A 17059-nucleotide genomic window follows, 5' to 3' on the forward strand; every position below is an offset into this window, starting at 1 on the left:
ATAAATCATTCTGATTTTAAACAGTTTGTCTTTCATTACATAGCTATTTAGGAAATAAGTTAGGAAATAATGAAACTGCAATTCTGATCATATTATCAGTGGCCTAATGTAACCTAAGGTAAATCTTTCCCTACCACAAAAGACCAACAAGATGTTTACCATAAATGAACTGGGTCAAAGGTTAGATTTAGTGTGGCTTCAGTCAATATCATTGATTTCACTTCAACTCTTTCTTTCAACGTAAATAGGGCCCTATGATTTCCGCGATGCGGAATACAGTCATAAAAACGGAATTTACAGAATAACGCGGAATGTCACGGAATTTGTTAACGTTTGAATGAATTAATCAAAAGTAGGTCATTACACTTAAGTCAAACCGCAATATGGACTAGTGTCTGTAAATATTACGCCGCAAAAATACCATTTAAATGTGAATCCTGCATGTTCTGCGTGTCTCTGTTTTAATGAATGGAGCAGACGAGCGGTTTTGCAGTGATTTCAGCATCTGTGGTCTAAATGAGGACATAAATACATGAACAATATCTACTTAGAGTCACTTCATGAACATTTGACCGTTCCATTTTTAGGAAAACTAGCATTATATTAGAAAGGTAGACACGGCAACCCGTAAAAATAAAAGTCCGGTTTAACTTAAAGACATTGTGCCAGATATATATTACTACTATTACTACTACTACTAAAATGAAACAAACATTATTTTTTAGGGTATAATCATTCTTCCATGTTTTAATTTTAATAATAAATTCCCCTTTGTTTGCCAAAAAAAAAAGTTTGCTTAATTTTCAATAATTAAAAGATAAATGAAATTAATGTTTTATACCTTCATTTGATAACCAGAACATTTTGAATACACAACACAGAATTTCTGAGGGTGAAAAACCTTTCTTAAGGCTATTTTAAGAATAAATTTGAATAAATTAAGTATGCATTCAAATAATTAGATATGCTAAAATACAGAATTTGATAACAATAAAACATATGGGGAGGAAAAAATACAACATAATTTTTGTTAAACCCTTATTGATGTGAAATTGTATAAGTTTCATGATTTATTAGACATGCTCTTTGAATAATAAAATGTAATTGAACCATTAAAAAGGAGTGGAGACAAATTAAAACAGAAAAAAACGGAATCCAGAAAAATTAAAACAGAGAAAAAAACGGATTTTGGGGAAAAATAAAACGGGCCCTACATAAAGATGTTCATTACAGATATTGCCCACTTGATGGCAGTGCAAATGTTTGCATAGATCTTATTTTGCTTTGATTTATAGCGATGTCTTTCACTTAAAGGTGACAAATTTTCCTCTTTTGACAGCAGCATGATTGGACTCTTTTGTTACTTAACTACACTTAATTTAGATAAATGGTCCCGGTCCAATAGGAGAAGCGGGATGAAGTTTTCACGGGATGAGAAAAACAGGGTCACTTCCTGCATATTTTCACAGCTCCCTTGACTCAGCTGAAACAGCCGTATTCAGTCCACCCCAGTGTAACACAGGCCAGACAGACCAGTCTGTGATTCATCACCGCAATGAAGCTATTTTGCTTTCTTTTAGTCTCAATTGCTTAACTGTTCCCAGAAGACCGACCCCGGGGTTTCAGCTGTACAATGACCTCAGCTGAATTTGGACAGTTTCGCATTTGGTGTTATTTATTTTCTCTTTGTTTTCACGATAAAGAAAGCGTTATCCCGATAACGTGCCTTGACTGATGTCATTGAGCGCAGTGGTGTGACTCAGACTCCCATGAGCGTGTCATTGAGGTGCAAACAGCAAAATAAACATCTATTCATATAGAGATGTAGAATTCACCACAATTCTGCCTGGGATATTTGTCCCAGAAAGGGAATTTCACAAACGTCAGAAGACGACCATTCATAAATCCTAGATCAGATGACTTCCTCTCATAAAACCTTATCTCCTTGTGAGAGACTGCATAACATGGGCATACTCAGATTACTTATCAAGCAACATGATTGAGCACGTTTCAGGTAATTCCCACCTGGCCAGAAATAGATTTCTAAAACAGTGTCCTTGTGGCGTTCTCAGTGGCATTATAAATGCAGACTTTGCCCCATGTGGTAAATGTGGCTTATAGCTTCTACTTCCTAAGGCTATGGAAAAAAAATCAATAATTAAATGGGGTAGCTGTGCAGCCCAGGAGGACAGAGGGCAGTCTTATTTCTGTCATCTTTGATTCATGAGCAGATAGTGTTAATAAGAAAAGCTGAGGTGCAAACAAAAGACATTTAGTGAGAAATCATTATCTCTAAAAATAAATCTTCCTAGTTACATTGTTTAACATGGAACAGTACAGTTTTCAATCAGATGCTGATCAAACGATCAGCTATTATTATTGCTAATTACATAAATAATTATGTAACTATATGTTGTAATTTCTGCATCTTATTATATTTAGTACATGATGAAGTCTTCATGGTTTAAGTATTGGCGTTATGCCTGTAAATTGGCTGAAGTGGTGATCTGCACATCTATAATAGAAGATATTTATGTATAATTGATTAAAATTATGTAAGGTACATGCCTTTTGGGGCCAAGGTTTTTCAAAGCAGCTACAGTGTACTGTTGCCATGTATAATAAATCTTCATTAATGCAATATCTTGAGACCTGATTCTGAGAAACATCAGAACACTTTTAGAAAAAAATATGCAAAAATTGGACCTTTAGGGGCATGACAGTTTGTCAGTGTGGCAGTACCTTAAATTTTGTACCTTTGTTACCTTACCTTACACTAACATTACCTTAATGGTACATAATACCAAGGGTTTTATACTTAATTAAAACTGAAACTAAAAGTAAAATAACATAAAAGCATTTTCATTACTTTGAATAAAATAAACTTTAACTGAAATAAAAGTTTTACTTCAGCTAGTTTCCTATTTGTTTTTGTAATTTATTTTAACTTGATAAATGTGTGTATGCACGTATATGTATGTGTGTATATATATATATATATATATATATATATATATACACACACACACACACACACAAATAGTAAAACTGTAACTAAAATTAAATAAAAACAGAAAATATAAAATAAAAACATTCACAATATTAACAAAAACTATAGTATCTCTCTGATACTATAACAGTATCTCAATACTAAATAACACTACGTACTACTACACTTTATTATTTTATTATTTATATATATATATATATATATATATATATACACAAACACACAAAAGTACTAAAAATGACAAAAACAATAAAAGTAAAAACATTTAAAATATTAATAAAAACTATAACAGTATCTCAATGATACTAAATAACACTGCATATTGCTCTAATTTTAAAATTACTTATATCTATCTATCTATATATATATATATAGATAGATAGATAGATAGATATAAGTCATTTTAAAATTATTATATATATATATATATAGATAGATAGATAGATAGATAGATAGATAGGTATAGATATATAGATATAACTAAAATAAAATGGAAAACAGAAAATGTAAACATAACATTCAAAATATTAATACAAACTATAACAGTATCTCACTGATATTAAATAACAGTGCTTATTAACAAGTACTAATCTTTCATAAACTCAGTCTTTCTACTTTAAACATTTTGTGTATTTTTTAATTTTACTTGAATGTTTCCAGCAATTTCTGAGTGTAAATTGAATATACATATGTATAATGCATTAACTGCATTAAAGTCCACTTCCAAAACAATTTATTCACCCCCTTGTCATCCAAGATGTTCATGTCTTTCTTTCTTCAGTTGTAAAGAAATTATGTTTTTTTGAGAAAAACATTTCAGCATTTTTCTCCATATAATGGACTGCTATGGTGCCCCGAGTTTGAACTTCCAAAATGCAGTTTAAATGCGGCTTCAAACGATCCCAAATGCGGTTGTAAACGATCCCAGCTGAGGAAGAAGATAACCGATCGTTATGCTAGAATTTTTTTTTGGCTGGGACCGTTCGAAGCTGCATTTAAACTGCATTTTGGAAGTTCAAAGTTGGGGCACCATATCAGTCCATTATATGGAGAAAAATCCTGAACTGTTTTCCTCAAAAAACATAATTTCTTTACGACTGAAGAAAGAAAGAGATGAACATCTTGGATGACAAGGGGGTGAGTACATTATATGTGAATTTTTCTTTTGGAAGTGGACTTCTCCTTTAAAATATTTTAATTGTGTTATTTTTTCATAACTAATTAAGTTAACATGTTAAACTGACAGCTCTAATAAAAAAGAAAAAAAAATACAGTAAATATTAACTGCTATGCAAGAGATATATGTATATCTCTTGCATAGCAAGATTTTATTTATTCAATAAATAGATTTATTTTTTTTGTGTCAGCTTAACTAAAGTAACAAAATAACTACCCACTGAAGTTCATTTCTATACTCTCATAGGAAGCATTTACGTGAATTCTGGAGTCTTACCCATTCAGCACTTATTAATTTTTTAACCCTAGCTAAAAACAGCATTTTTAAGCTCCAGACTTTACGATCAGAGAGATGTTCTGACAATATTAAGCATGTGGCTGTAGTTATTTGCATGATATCTCTCTCCTGAAGCCTCGTCTTCAGTGACCCGGAAACCTAGCCCTTCCCACAATCCCAAGCGTGGATCCATAACCATGGCAATGTAGCTGTGCTGCTGCTGCTCAGGGTAAATAGCAGCAGCAGCTGGTTCCAATTGCACTGCAGCGCAGGGGAACGGGAGGGGGGCGATGTATGCTCAAGGAGGCGTCTATGAGGTGCATTAACTCGCTAGCATTGGTATTCTTCACAATAAACTTTGGGAACACCTCTTTAGGCAATATTAGCTGTATAAAACGATGTTTTAGATAGTGATTAAAAAATATTAAGAAATAAATAACAGAACGTAAGGAATACCCTTTATGTATCAAACATTTACCTAAGCATTTGGCTATTTTAGATTACATTAAATTCATAGAGATGACTAGGCTTATCTTGCACAATCAGGCTTCACACAAAGGGTGTGGACACCAGGGCTTCTCAGCAAGACTCTGAGCACAGCTGACAGTGAATCTGCAGATCTGAGGGGTGTTGGAAGGAGATTTGGGGGTGGGGGGAAGGTAAATAATTCATGATGTAAAAAAGAGAGAGGGTGAGATTTAAAGGAGGCACGGACAGACGCATTATGAGGCCCGATGCTGAGTGTTTGATGTCCACACTTTGTGTTTTGTGGGCAGTAGCCGCACTAATGAACATTAGTTAAGAACATCAATTACTGATACTTTGCATACAGCCTGTGTTAGGACAGTTCAGTCATTATAGAAAGCAATTCTGTTATTATTACTATAGGTATTATTGATAACAAGACAAAATAACAAAATTGCTACTTTTCAATTGTTATTGTTAACTAAAACTAAAAATAAAGCTAAAACTATTACAAATTGGTCAAATAAATGTTTTTGAGCAGCAAATCAGCATGCTAGAATGATTTCTGAAGGATCGTGTTGCACTGAAGACTGGAGTAATGATGTTAAAAATTCAGCTTTGAAATCACAGGAATAAATTACATTTTAAAATATGTTCAAATAGAAAACTGTTATTTCAAATACTAAAAATATTACAAAATTGTACTGTTTTTGCTGTGCTTTGAATCAAATAAATGCATGCTTGATGAGCAGAAGAGATTTCTTTAAAAAACATTAAAAATCTTACTGTTCAAAAACTTTTGACTGGTAGTGTAAATAATACTAAAATAATACTGTTTTGAATCCAGAATGACACAGAGAGGACTATTTGTACGAAACTATTTGTATGAAACGGAGTTTCAATGGATGATTTTCAAATGAACATCCTTAGAGGAAGTGATGGCTGCATGGCTGATGGCAGTAACATTTGAATGTCAAATACAGACACAATCATGACACTGTGATGAAATTCACTTTCAGACCCACATGCTTTCAGGGCCATTGTTCAACAAAACAGATCAGATCTGGATAAAAGAGGCATGCTGTAGTCAGATTATCTGATTTATGATCAGAATTTACTAAGCGCAACCTCAGAGAATCCTAAAAAAAAAAATTATGTTTTACAAAGAAATATTAAGCAGCACAACTTATTATTATCATTTCCAACAATGATAATAATAAATTCTCAAGCAGCAAACCAGCATATTAGAATGATTTCTGAAAGATCATGTGACAGTGAAGACTGGAGTAATTATCCTGAAAATTCATTATTACATTATTTTTAAAAATAATTTATTGAAATATTATTTTACAATATTAGTTTCACTGTATTTTTAATCAATAAATGCAGCCTTGACATTTTTGAACTATATTCTGTACAAAAATATGATGTACATTTAAGAAAAATAAACATTGTCCATTTTTTTCTGTCTTGACCAATCATACAATGCACATTGAGCATTTGCATGACAATAATTTGAAGTAAAAATTCACTGTAAAAGTTTTTTTCTAATTAATCAGCAGTGTCAAATATACCTGCAGTGATATATAAATGGATGTAAAATTTAAAAATGTATAAAACAAAGATGTAATTGACCACATCATAATAACAATATTTTTACAGTCAAAACAGTGATTTCAGACCCTAAGTTGTCGGATTGACCATTTGCAATTACAAAAGAACAAACTTGACATTTGTGTTGTGTCCCGGGACAGGGAGTGGCTGGCCACTGACCACAGATAGGCGTTGCCTTGGGAGCAGATGCTCTCTAGACAATAGATTTGGTGAACAGAGAATTATTTTATGAAACACAAACACATCAAACACAAGAGAGTCTGCAGGAGCAGTGGGCACACCTTCATTCCTTAATCAGACTATCCCATGTCTAGTTCTGCTGGTTAATAGCAGGGGATCCTTCTGCCTGGCACAAGTACGCCTATATAATTTCAAAATCTTTTTAATATAAATACTGCAAGAGAATGGGTTCAAAGGGAATCACAAAAAAGAAATCCTTGAAAAAAGGAATCATAAATATATAATAGTAAAGCAAAGTGTGTGTCTGTTAAGAATAAAACCTTTATCTAAATTTAAAATAAATTAAGTCCAAAAGAGGCTGCGCAAATTCAAAAGGTATGGGTCAAACAATGTACTATAAACATTGTCCTGGGTTCTCTGTGACCATAAAAACAAACTGACTGCACTGCAGATGTTTGCTAAAATCATTGTAGCATACAATCTCTTGCTAAATGAACACCCATGACTGTCACTGACATGTTTTATTGATGATGTAAAGGTATGATGGACTCAGAAATGATTTTAAATTTAACTTTAGACTTTGTGCCAAACACATCCATAGGAACAGATAAAAACAGTGCAAACAGGATAAGACCTGCTTTCCTAATCTATGGTATTAACTCTGCCATTGAAATAGCAGCTAAGCCTTCATACAAACAATCCAGGACAATAGAGTGTTTTCACGAGGCATCATCAGTCGGCCATATTGGCGGCACTGGATGTAAACAATGGCACTGAATCGAACAAAACTTGCCAATTATTGCTGCTGAAAATGCTCAATTATTGTCATGTTTTGGGCTGTACTAATGGGTCGACCAAGAAAAACATTTGGAGTACTACAGACTGACAAAAGTTTAAACAAATTGAGGAGAAGAGTGCAAAAAAACTGAGGAACAAAAGGCGTTTGTGATTGGCCAAACTGAACTAGGATTTCCAGGGCAAGAATCTTGACAACATTCGTGTTTGTTCTTATCATTTCCAGTCAGGTAGGTAAAATATTAGGCTAATATCTTAATTAATACTACATGTATGTGTCTTTACCACCTATTAACTTTAGTTTGTCAAAATATTGTGCCCTTTTCTGCTTACTAATTCCTTCTCTATATGATTTAGCAGCTTCTACACATTTTTTTTTCAGTGGTTTAGACAGCATAAATAGCAAAACTATGTATTCAGTAGTACATTAACCATGCAATCTATGCTGTTGTTTAAATCCGAGTATTGCCAATATGGCCGCACATTTGGGTAACTGACCAAATTGGTATTTTCTGTTAATGAAATAGCAGTTGAGCCTTCATACAAACAAACCAGTGCAATGGAGCCTTTAATTTAATCTTTAAACAACTGGTTTTAAATAAAACAAAAAAGAACATATTTCATAATTACAACTATATTAAAATATCACTTTAAAAATAAAGGCTGTGACTTATTTTAAAACATACATAATCTGTAAACGGTATTATTTGAGAATAAAAAAATGTAAAAAATTAAAAATAGCCTAAAAAATCATTGAGAAAATCCAAATAAATAAAACAACCAAAAACTCCACTAGCAACCTTGGAGCAAAATGTTAAATCTCAATCCAAAAGGTTACTAGAAATTACAAATATGTGCCTAATAACAGATAGATAGATAGATAGATAGATAGATAGATAGATAGATAGATAGATAGACGTAAAGTGTTAATACAAATCGATGCCTTTTCCATAATTTATTCCTTGATTTTACTTACTTGCCTTGGCAAAGGTCAAATTAAGATATCAAAAATCGTAAAGCATTAACCTACATGATCCTGAGAGGCATCGTGAGCGCGCGTCGTGCCCCCGCGGTGAGCGGAATGGAAAAGTTAGTGTGGAGAGAGTGAGTGAGAGCCGGATCTATCCGTCGCCATTACCGACTGGAATGAGAGGGGAGGGGATGGCTCTCCGATTACACGCATACCACTCTTACTGCTAGAAAACACTGAAAACAACCACTTTAGGAAATTTCGCTGATTATTCCAAGCGCTCACGGGGAACGCGACAAAACTGGAATTTGTTTCGATATCGCTTCCGTGGAAATTAAAGGAAATAGTTGGAATGCCTCCTCCTATCTGTGGTGTCGGGAGCTGGGAGCGACCATGTTAGGTAGGGGAATGTACACGGACTGTGTGACTTTCTAACATGCTTTTTATTCGATTTGGTTTAATGTGTGATTTATTTCCATGTCTAAGCGATAGTTGTGTGGCTTTATGAAAATGCACAGATTTTTCTGTCTCGCCTACAGTGCGTTGTGTCGGTGTCACACTTAACTAGCCCTGGCTAACTGGGAAGCTAGCAAGCAAAGGAAGCATCTAATGCCTTGTTAGAGGCAAGGCCCGTGTCGATGAGAATACAAATAAGCATATTAACACATACTAAACCGATCTAAATCGCCGTGTTGTTTAATACAACAATAATCGGTTTGCGGTGATAAAACTATTCTGATGTGAAATTCAATTCCTGCGATTCAAATGCAGTGGGCGCTTTCGGGTGAGGTGTTTCGAAGTAAACGATACACACGTTCTTAGCCACATTTAGCGGTCGTTGGGAATAATTCACTCGACTAGTTGTGGGAATCGTGGCGTGCACGTATGATCGCAGTGTGTCTGCTTGCGACTGTCCGTAACAATAGCGCTTCTGCTCGAGTGCTGGTCTGAATTCCTTCTCACCTTCAGCAGATGCTTCTGTCTGCTTTACATCCTCGCTTGAGAAACGCGTCTCGACATTGATGCCCCGTGTTTTCGTGATTTAACGCTCCAGTCGTTGATGTCCCATAAATTCGGTCGTTATTTATGACAGGGAAAATTCGGCCAAAATGAAATTTCTGGCATCATTTTCTCCAGGGTTCCCACGGTCGTGGAAGAACTGTAAATATCTGAGACTGGGAATGTTAAAAAGTCTTTCCTAGACTTGAAAATTGCAACGCAATCCTAAAAGTCGTGGACGTTTTAAAGAGAAAATGCTTTTTTTGATTTATGCTGAGTTTTGCGATATTAGGTATTGATTTTGTGTAGAGTGAATCGATTTGTGAGCTGGTTGTTCTTTTGAGTCGGTTCTTTTCAGTGAATCTGATTCACAAAATGGTTTGAAAGATTCATTAGCAATCAGTCTAAATGTCCTTTAAAAGTCTAATCCAGTAATAAATGACTGAAAAATACCTGGGAATGTATTGATCAAAAAGATGATTTTTGTTTCGTCTGTGGAACAAAGAATCAGAGTTTCGGTTATCATTTACTTTCGTTATGTGGAAAACAGATGCAATAAAAAGTGACTAAGCCTGTCATTCTGGCAAAGATCTTCTTTTGTGTTTCACTGAAAAAAGAAAGTCATACGGGTTTGGAACCACATGAGAATTAGTAAATGTACATTTTTTTGAGTGTGAGACACGTCAGGTTTTACACTGCCACATACTGAGTATAGTATAGGCCTGTTCAAAAGTGGTTATAGCTGCCAACGCTGAATTGAATTGCATTTCTAAAATACTTTCTTTTGTGTTTTGTGTTTATCATGAACAGAATGCTCCTGAGCGTAAATTAGTCAATTTGCTGCCGTTTCTACTGACAGTTGCATTTATTTGTTAGTACAAAGCTTGTTACTGCTGATGACAAGCATAGCTTGCATATTTTCTAAGAACACTGGAGTACATGCTGTAAACATATTTCAGTGAATGGGCTTGTGCCACCGTGTCAGTACTCCTGCTTATATTATGATCAGCGAAGACTTTAAATATGAAAAGGCTATTCAAAATGCAAATGCATTAGCAATAATGTTATCATTTTAAACATGTGTCATTTTTTTATCGTACTTGTTTTTGTATTGTGATTGTGCCTGTGTTGTCATCAGATTTATTAAATTCAGAATGATAAATAAGTGTCTGGCTAATGAAAACTATACACTTTATCTTATTGTCGACTAATTTAATATTTCTTTATTGCAGGAAGGTGATAGGAGAGAATAGAGCAGTCGTCTGGGACAGATGATCGAGATTAATGCTACATCGGCTCATGCAAAGTGAGAAATGGAAATGCGCCTGCACTAGCAAATGGAAGTACGTGCTTGCCTGGCCGGCATACTTCGCTTAGCGTAACAAGCAATGAGAGGGGCAATATAATGGCCAAGAACAAGGAGCCCCGTCCGACATACGCTATCAGTGTCGTCGGACTCTCAGGCACTGAGAAAGAGAAGGGCAACTGCGGCGTAGGTAAATCCTGCCTATGCAACAGATATGTGCGCCCCAGTGCAGACTGCTACTACTCGGAGCACACTTCTGTGTTGAGCACAATTGACTTTGGAGGGCGTGTGGTGAATAACGACCACTTCTTATACTGGGGTGAAGTGTTACATCGAGGGGACGATGGGCTTGAGTGTCGAATCCAGGTCATTGAGCAGACTGAGTTCATCGATGACCAAACTTTCTTGCCTCATCGGAGCACAAACTTGCAGCCTTACACGAAACGGGCTGCAAATACGAAGCTACAGTCTGCGGAGAAGCTGATGTACATTTGCACAGACCAGCTTGGGTTGGAACAGGATTTTGATCAGAAGCAGATGCCTGACGGCAAGCTCAACATCGATGGCTTTGTGTTGTGTATAGACGTAAGCAAAGGATGCAATAGAAAATTCGACGACCAGATGAAATTTGTCCACAGCCTTCATTCTCAAATTTCCAAGGCGAAAAAGCCCATCATTATCGCCGCGACAAAGTGTGACGAGTGTGTTGAGCAATACCTGAGGGAGGTGCAGACGTTTGTCACAGGAAAAAAGAACCTCATGCTGGTGGAAACATCAGCTCGAGCGTCTGTGAACGTGGAGCTCTGTTTCAACGCTCTGATACAGCAGATGGACAAAACCCGAGGAAAACCCAAAATCATCTCTTATTTGGAAGCGTACAAATCCCAGAGACAATTAGTAGCTTCAGTTTCAGACAAGTTTGAAAAGCTCATCGTTCAAACTGTCCGAGATTACCACACGAGCTGGAAAATTGTGAGCAATAAGTTGAAAAGCCACCCAGACTATGAAGAGTACATCAACTTGGAAGGCACCAAAAAGGCTAGAAACACCTTCTCGAAGCACATAGAACAGCTGAGACAAGAGCATATCAAGAGGCGGCGTGAGGATTACCTTACGAGCCTGCCAAAAATTCTTAATAAGTTGCTGAACAACCTGGAGGAAATTGAGACGCTGAGTTGGAGTGAGGCTCAGAGCCTTATGAAGAGCAGGCCTGAGTTTCAATTCTATTTCATTGAGTTAGAACAAACGCCGTGGTATGAGACGGACCACCTTGATAAAACCGACGACAGAAGAGTGCCCTTCGACATCCTCAAAACCATGGAAGGAGACAGGATTTATCAGAACCACGTACAGCATTTGATATCTGAGAAGAGGCGTTTGGAGATGAAGGAGAAATTCAAGAAGACGCTGGAGCGAGTGCATTTCATTAGCCCCGGCCAGCCGTGGGAAGAGGTCATGTGCTTTGTCATGGAAGACGAGGCATACAAGTACATCACCGAATCAGATCGCAGGGATGTTTACAGTCGGCATCAGCAGGAAATAGTTGAAAGGGCCAAAGAGGAGTTTCAGGAAATGCTTTTTGAGCATGCAGAGCTGTTCTATGACCTTGATTTGAACGCGACCCCGAGCTGTGACAAAATGAGTGAGATTCATGCCGTGCTTAACGAGGAACCTAGATACAGAGCTCTCCAGAAGCTCGCCACTGACAGGGAGTCGCTTTTACTGAAGCACATCGGCTTTGTCTATCACCCCACGAAGGAGACGTGCCTCAGCGGCACGGCCTGCATCGATCTCAAAGTTGAGCAGGTCCTGGCCAACCGGCTGGTTCAGCTGGATCACGGCCGCTCGAATATCTACTACAACAGTGCCAACATTGATAAGGTTAACTTGTGTCTTGTGGGCAGAGAGGGATTGGCGCAGGAGCTCGCGAATGAAATCCGAGCTCAGTCCACTGATGATGAATACACCCTTGATGGGAAAATCTATGAATTAGACCTTTTGCCTGTGGATGTCAATTCCAGCATGCTTTTGAACCATTCCTGGATATCGACTTTCAAGCCCCATGGGTTCTTTTGTGTCTTCAGCTCTATAGAGTCGCTTAATTACATCGGTGACCGCGTAAGCCGGATCCGAGCTGAGATTGCCCAGAGCAGAAGGGATCGGTATAGCCAGCCAGTGCCATTCATTCTCATTCTAGCAAATCAGCGCGACAGCGTTTGCAAAAACATGCCTATTTTGAGGCATCAAGGCCAACAGCTTGCAAATAAGCTACAGTGTACTTTTGTAGATATACCCGCCTCCGGCACTTTCCCCAGAAAGTTTAATGAGTCGCAGATAAAACAGGCCCTCAGAGCGGTGTTGGAGGGATTGAAGCACAATTTCGACACAATGAGCCCCATGCCCTCCATTAAGGATCTGTCGGAGACAGATTTGCGGATAGTCATGTGTGCCATGTGTGGAGATCCGTTCAGCGTGGATCTCATTCTCTCACCATTCTTGGACTCACATTCCTGCAGCGCCGGACAGCCCGGCCAGTGCAACACGCTGATCCTTGACAAAATCATCGGCGACAGCCGCAGACGCATACAGGTCACTGTGCTCTCCTACCACTCCTCCATTGGAATCCGAAAGGACGAATTGGTGCATGGGTACATTCTTGTTTACTCAGCAAAACGAAAGTCTTCCATGGCCATGCTGAGGGCGTTCCTGGCCGAAGTCCAGGATGTCATTCCAGTTCAACTGGTGGCTATTACGGACAGCCAGGCGGACTTCTTCGAGAATGAGGCGATTAAAGAGCTGATGACCGAGGGCGAGCACATTGCTACAGAAATCACGGCTAAGTTTACCGCTCTCTACTCCTTGTCCCAGTATCACAGACAAACGGAGGTTTTCACGCCATTTTTCAATGAGGTCCTCGAGAAGAAGAGCAACATTGAAAGCTCCTTCATGTTTGACAACAGCAGAGATGGAACAGGCACCGGTGAAGACGTCTTCCCTCAGTCACCTCACAGCCATTCGCCCGCCTACCAATACTACCCTGACTCCGAGGACGACGGAGAGGGACCGCCACCTTACAGCCCGATAGGCGACGACGTGCAGCTGCTGCCCAATCCTAGTGAACGGAAGTACAGAATCGACCTGGAAGGAAACGAGTACCCAATTCACAGCACACCCCTTGGTGATCACGAGCGTAACCACAAAGTGCCTCCCCCGGTCAAACCCAAGCCCAACGTGCTGCCCAAACCCAATGTTAAAAAGCTGGACCCCAATCTTCTGAGGACCATTGAAGCTGGAATGAGGACCTCCAGGTGGACTCGAGGTCCAATGATGGGTCACGGCGATGACCTTGAAGCGTCTGATAACTATGCAGAGCCGGCTGACACTCTTCTCAAATCGAAAGGCTTTAGTGATGACATCTATGCCGTACCGGAAGACGCACACAGCAGGTCTGGCAAGATCCGCAATTCGTTCGGCGGGCTCGCTTTGCACGGGGATGAGGAGAATGGCTTTGACTCTATGTCTAAGTCTCAGGGTGGCAGAAGGCCTTCTAAGTACAAACATCGTTCCAAGATCCTCTTTAGCAAGACGAAAGCATATCATAGACGAGTGCACTCGGATGTCAGCGATGATGAGTCGGGGCCTGCGACGCAGAAGAAGAAGAAAGGAAGGGGCAACCGAGGAAGTGAAGAAGATCCGCTTCTCTCACCAGTGGATCCTTGGAAAGGAGGGATAGACAATCCAGCCATCACGTCGGACCCGGAGCAGGATGATAAGAAAATGAAGAAAAAGAAACCACCAAAGACCAAGGAACCCAAAAAGGTGAGCTACTACTTTTCAATTAGCTAGAAAAATCCAAAGTTCGTTTAGTAGTTTAATACCACAGTTAAATCTTCAGCAAATCTCAAAATTAAAATATTCATTTGCCATGTAATGTCATTTTTTTATTTCTTAACAGACAAAGTCAACAAAGACCACAAAGCCATTGTACCCACCAACTCGAAGAAATTGGGACAGCAACTATTTTGGGGTGCCTCTTCAGAACTTGGTCACACCTGATAGGCCCATACCTTTGTTTATTGAGAAGTGTGTTGACTACATTGAGCGCACAGGTAAGTTTCCTGGTTGATTGGCTAAGTAGCATCTGAAAATGTGAAAACGCTTCTTTTAGGCAGTTTGAAATTGAATCTTTCTTGTGTGAGTTTGCTAGCGTAAAGTGATTTATGTTCGTCATTTTTGTTCTTGGCAGTTTTTTCATTTAGCGGGGTGCAGTTTTAGGAGCATTTGGTAACAATTTGTCTTTCCTGGTCTTGAGATACTTGTACATTTGTGCATTGCTTATTTTGTGAGCCTGACACAGTCCATATTTTAAAGCGCAGGAAATTCTGCATGCGGTTCAAATACCGTCAATGAGCAAATGAATGAAATCCATTACTCTGAGGTAATAAATTCTGACACAACAGGAAGTTGATGGGCAGGGGAGGAGGGAAGTCCGTCTAGTAAATGATTGAATGGATTTTTATGGCACGTGTTATGATGATCTAATTTTTCCCAGAGCACTTTGTTCAGTTAGATTGCGGTTTGCGTTTTCATGGACTCTGCATGCGCTGTGTAAACACTGTGGTCCATAACATATCATAGCCACGGGGTGGGTTAACATCATTTTAGGACATGCTGACCATATTTGGACTCGGACAAAGTCCGTTTCAGATGTGTGATAGAGGTCCTTTAACTGTGCCTGTTTGTTTGGTTACAACATGCCCTTCAGTAGCTTGTTCTGTAACTATGTTCAATGGAAACTCTGACTAACACGGCTGTCAATAAGCCCAGCCGACCCATAATATAGCTTGAGGTTTCATTAGCAAGTAGGTGACACCCACACACTGCCATTCAGGTTGGTTGTGGCTGTAGATCAGTGAAACTCATGCAAGGATGACATGCACTGATGTGGTTTTTAAAGGAAATTATTAAGCTGCTGTTTGTGGTTTTTATGGTGTGTACTGGAAGTGGGCAAAGTGTCTGTGGTGAGCGTAATACTAGGTCAATTTGCTGGCTGAACTGGTTTTGCTTTGTGTATGTGTGGCCGTACACACATGAATCCTATATGCGACGATCCGAAGCACTTTTTTGCTGATCTCATGTTTAGATCTCACATAGTGCTGTGTCCACAGTTAATGTGCAGGACGATTGATTTTGTTGGTAAGTGGCTTGATTCTGTTTGTGACATGCAGGGTTGTAGACCATAGGGAAGCATTTAGGTTTATAAATTAGGTGTGATATATATATACATACACACACACACACACACATATATATATATATATATATATATATATATATTAAAAAATATAAGTTCTTGTTGCCGCTGATAATAAATAGATGATAATGAAATTCTACACAATTGTGTCTAAAAATAAGACTCAAATCAGTCATTTTAAATGCTACAGGTGAATTCAGGTATCGCATATACAATATTAAAAATTAAAACTTCATTTTGAGATTTGCTAAAGATTACCTTTAGTGGTGCACAATATTTAAATTATACCGATGATCTCAGATTTTTTTTTTTTTTTCTCATGTAAACACATTGATAACCGACAAATGGACAGTATTAAAAATGTATGCATAGGGCCCTATGATTTTCATGATGACATTTATTGGATATACGAGTAAGTGAACACATTAACGTAATCTCTAGAACTCTTGAGAGTCACTTTATGAGCATTTTACTGTTTGTTTTGAGAAAAACTATCATAGTACCATATACAAACTTCAGTTTAACTTGAAGAAACTGTGAAAGAAATGTATTACTTATAATGATAGAACTACTACTAATTATACAATTATTATTAAAACACAATTTTTTTAAAAAGAAATATTTACCAGAATTTTAAATTTAAATAACGCAGTATTTCTGAAAAAAAAAATAAATAAATACAGCAATAATAAATTAATTCTTTATAAAATCAACTAATAAGACATGCTTTTGGTTATTAAAACTGAATGAATCATTAAAATGGAATCCGGAAAATGAATGGAAAACACAGAATATGGTGAAAACAAAAACTGAATTTGAGAGAGAGTTAAATTGCTGTTAAATAGTGTAGATTTCAATTAATTAGGTTTAATTAATTATGCTTTTTGATTAATATTTCTAAAAAAAAATTAAAACAGAAAAAAAATGGAATACAGAAAAATTTAAATGGAAAAAAATTGAATTTGGAAAAAAAGAAAATGGAAACTGGGAAAAAATAACACTGATTTCATAGG

General features: G+C 37.6%; 1 protein-coding gene across 1 annotated transcript in view; it reads left to right on the forward strand.

Annotated features, from left to right (window-relative positions):
• The first annotated feature begins 8613 nt into the window (after nt 1-8613).
• Nucleotides 8614-17059, forward strand: part of arhgap5 (Rho GTPase activating protein 5) — a 44522-nt gene continuing 36076 nt past the window's right edge. The window contains exons 1-3 of the mRNA XM_051133514.1: nt 8614-8887; nt 10719-14611; nt 14748-14901. Of these exons, the coding sequence (XP_050989471.1) occupies nt 10892-14611; nt 14748-14901 (3874 nt within the window). The 5' untranslated portion in view covers nt 8614-8887; nt 10719-10891. The remainder of the gene's footprint in view (nt 8888-10718; nt 14612-14747; nt 14902-17059) is intronic.

Source organism: Labeo rohita, chromosome 17 (assembly GCF_022985175.1).
Source record: "Labeo rohita strain BAU-BD-2019 chromosome 17, IGBB_LRoh.1.0, whole genome shotgun sequence".
In the NCBI taxonomy this organism is placed as follows: domain Eukaryota; kingdom Metazoa; phylum Chordata; class Actinopteri; order Cypriniformes; family Cyprinidae; genus Labeo; species Labeo rohita.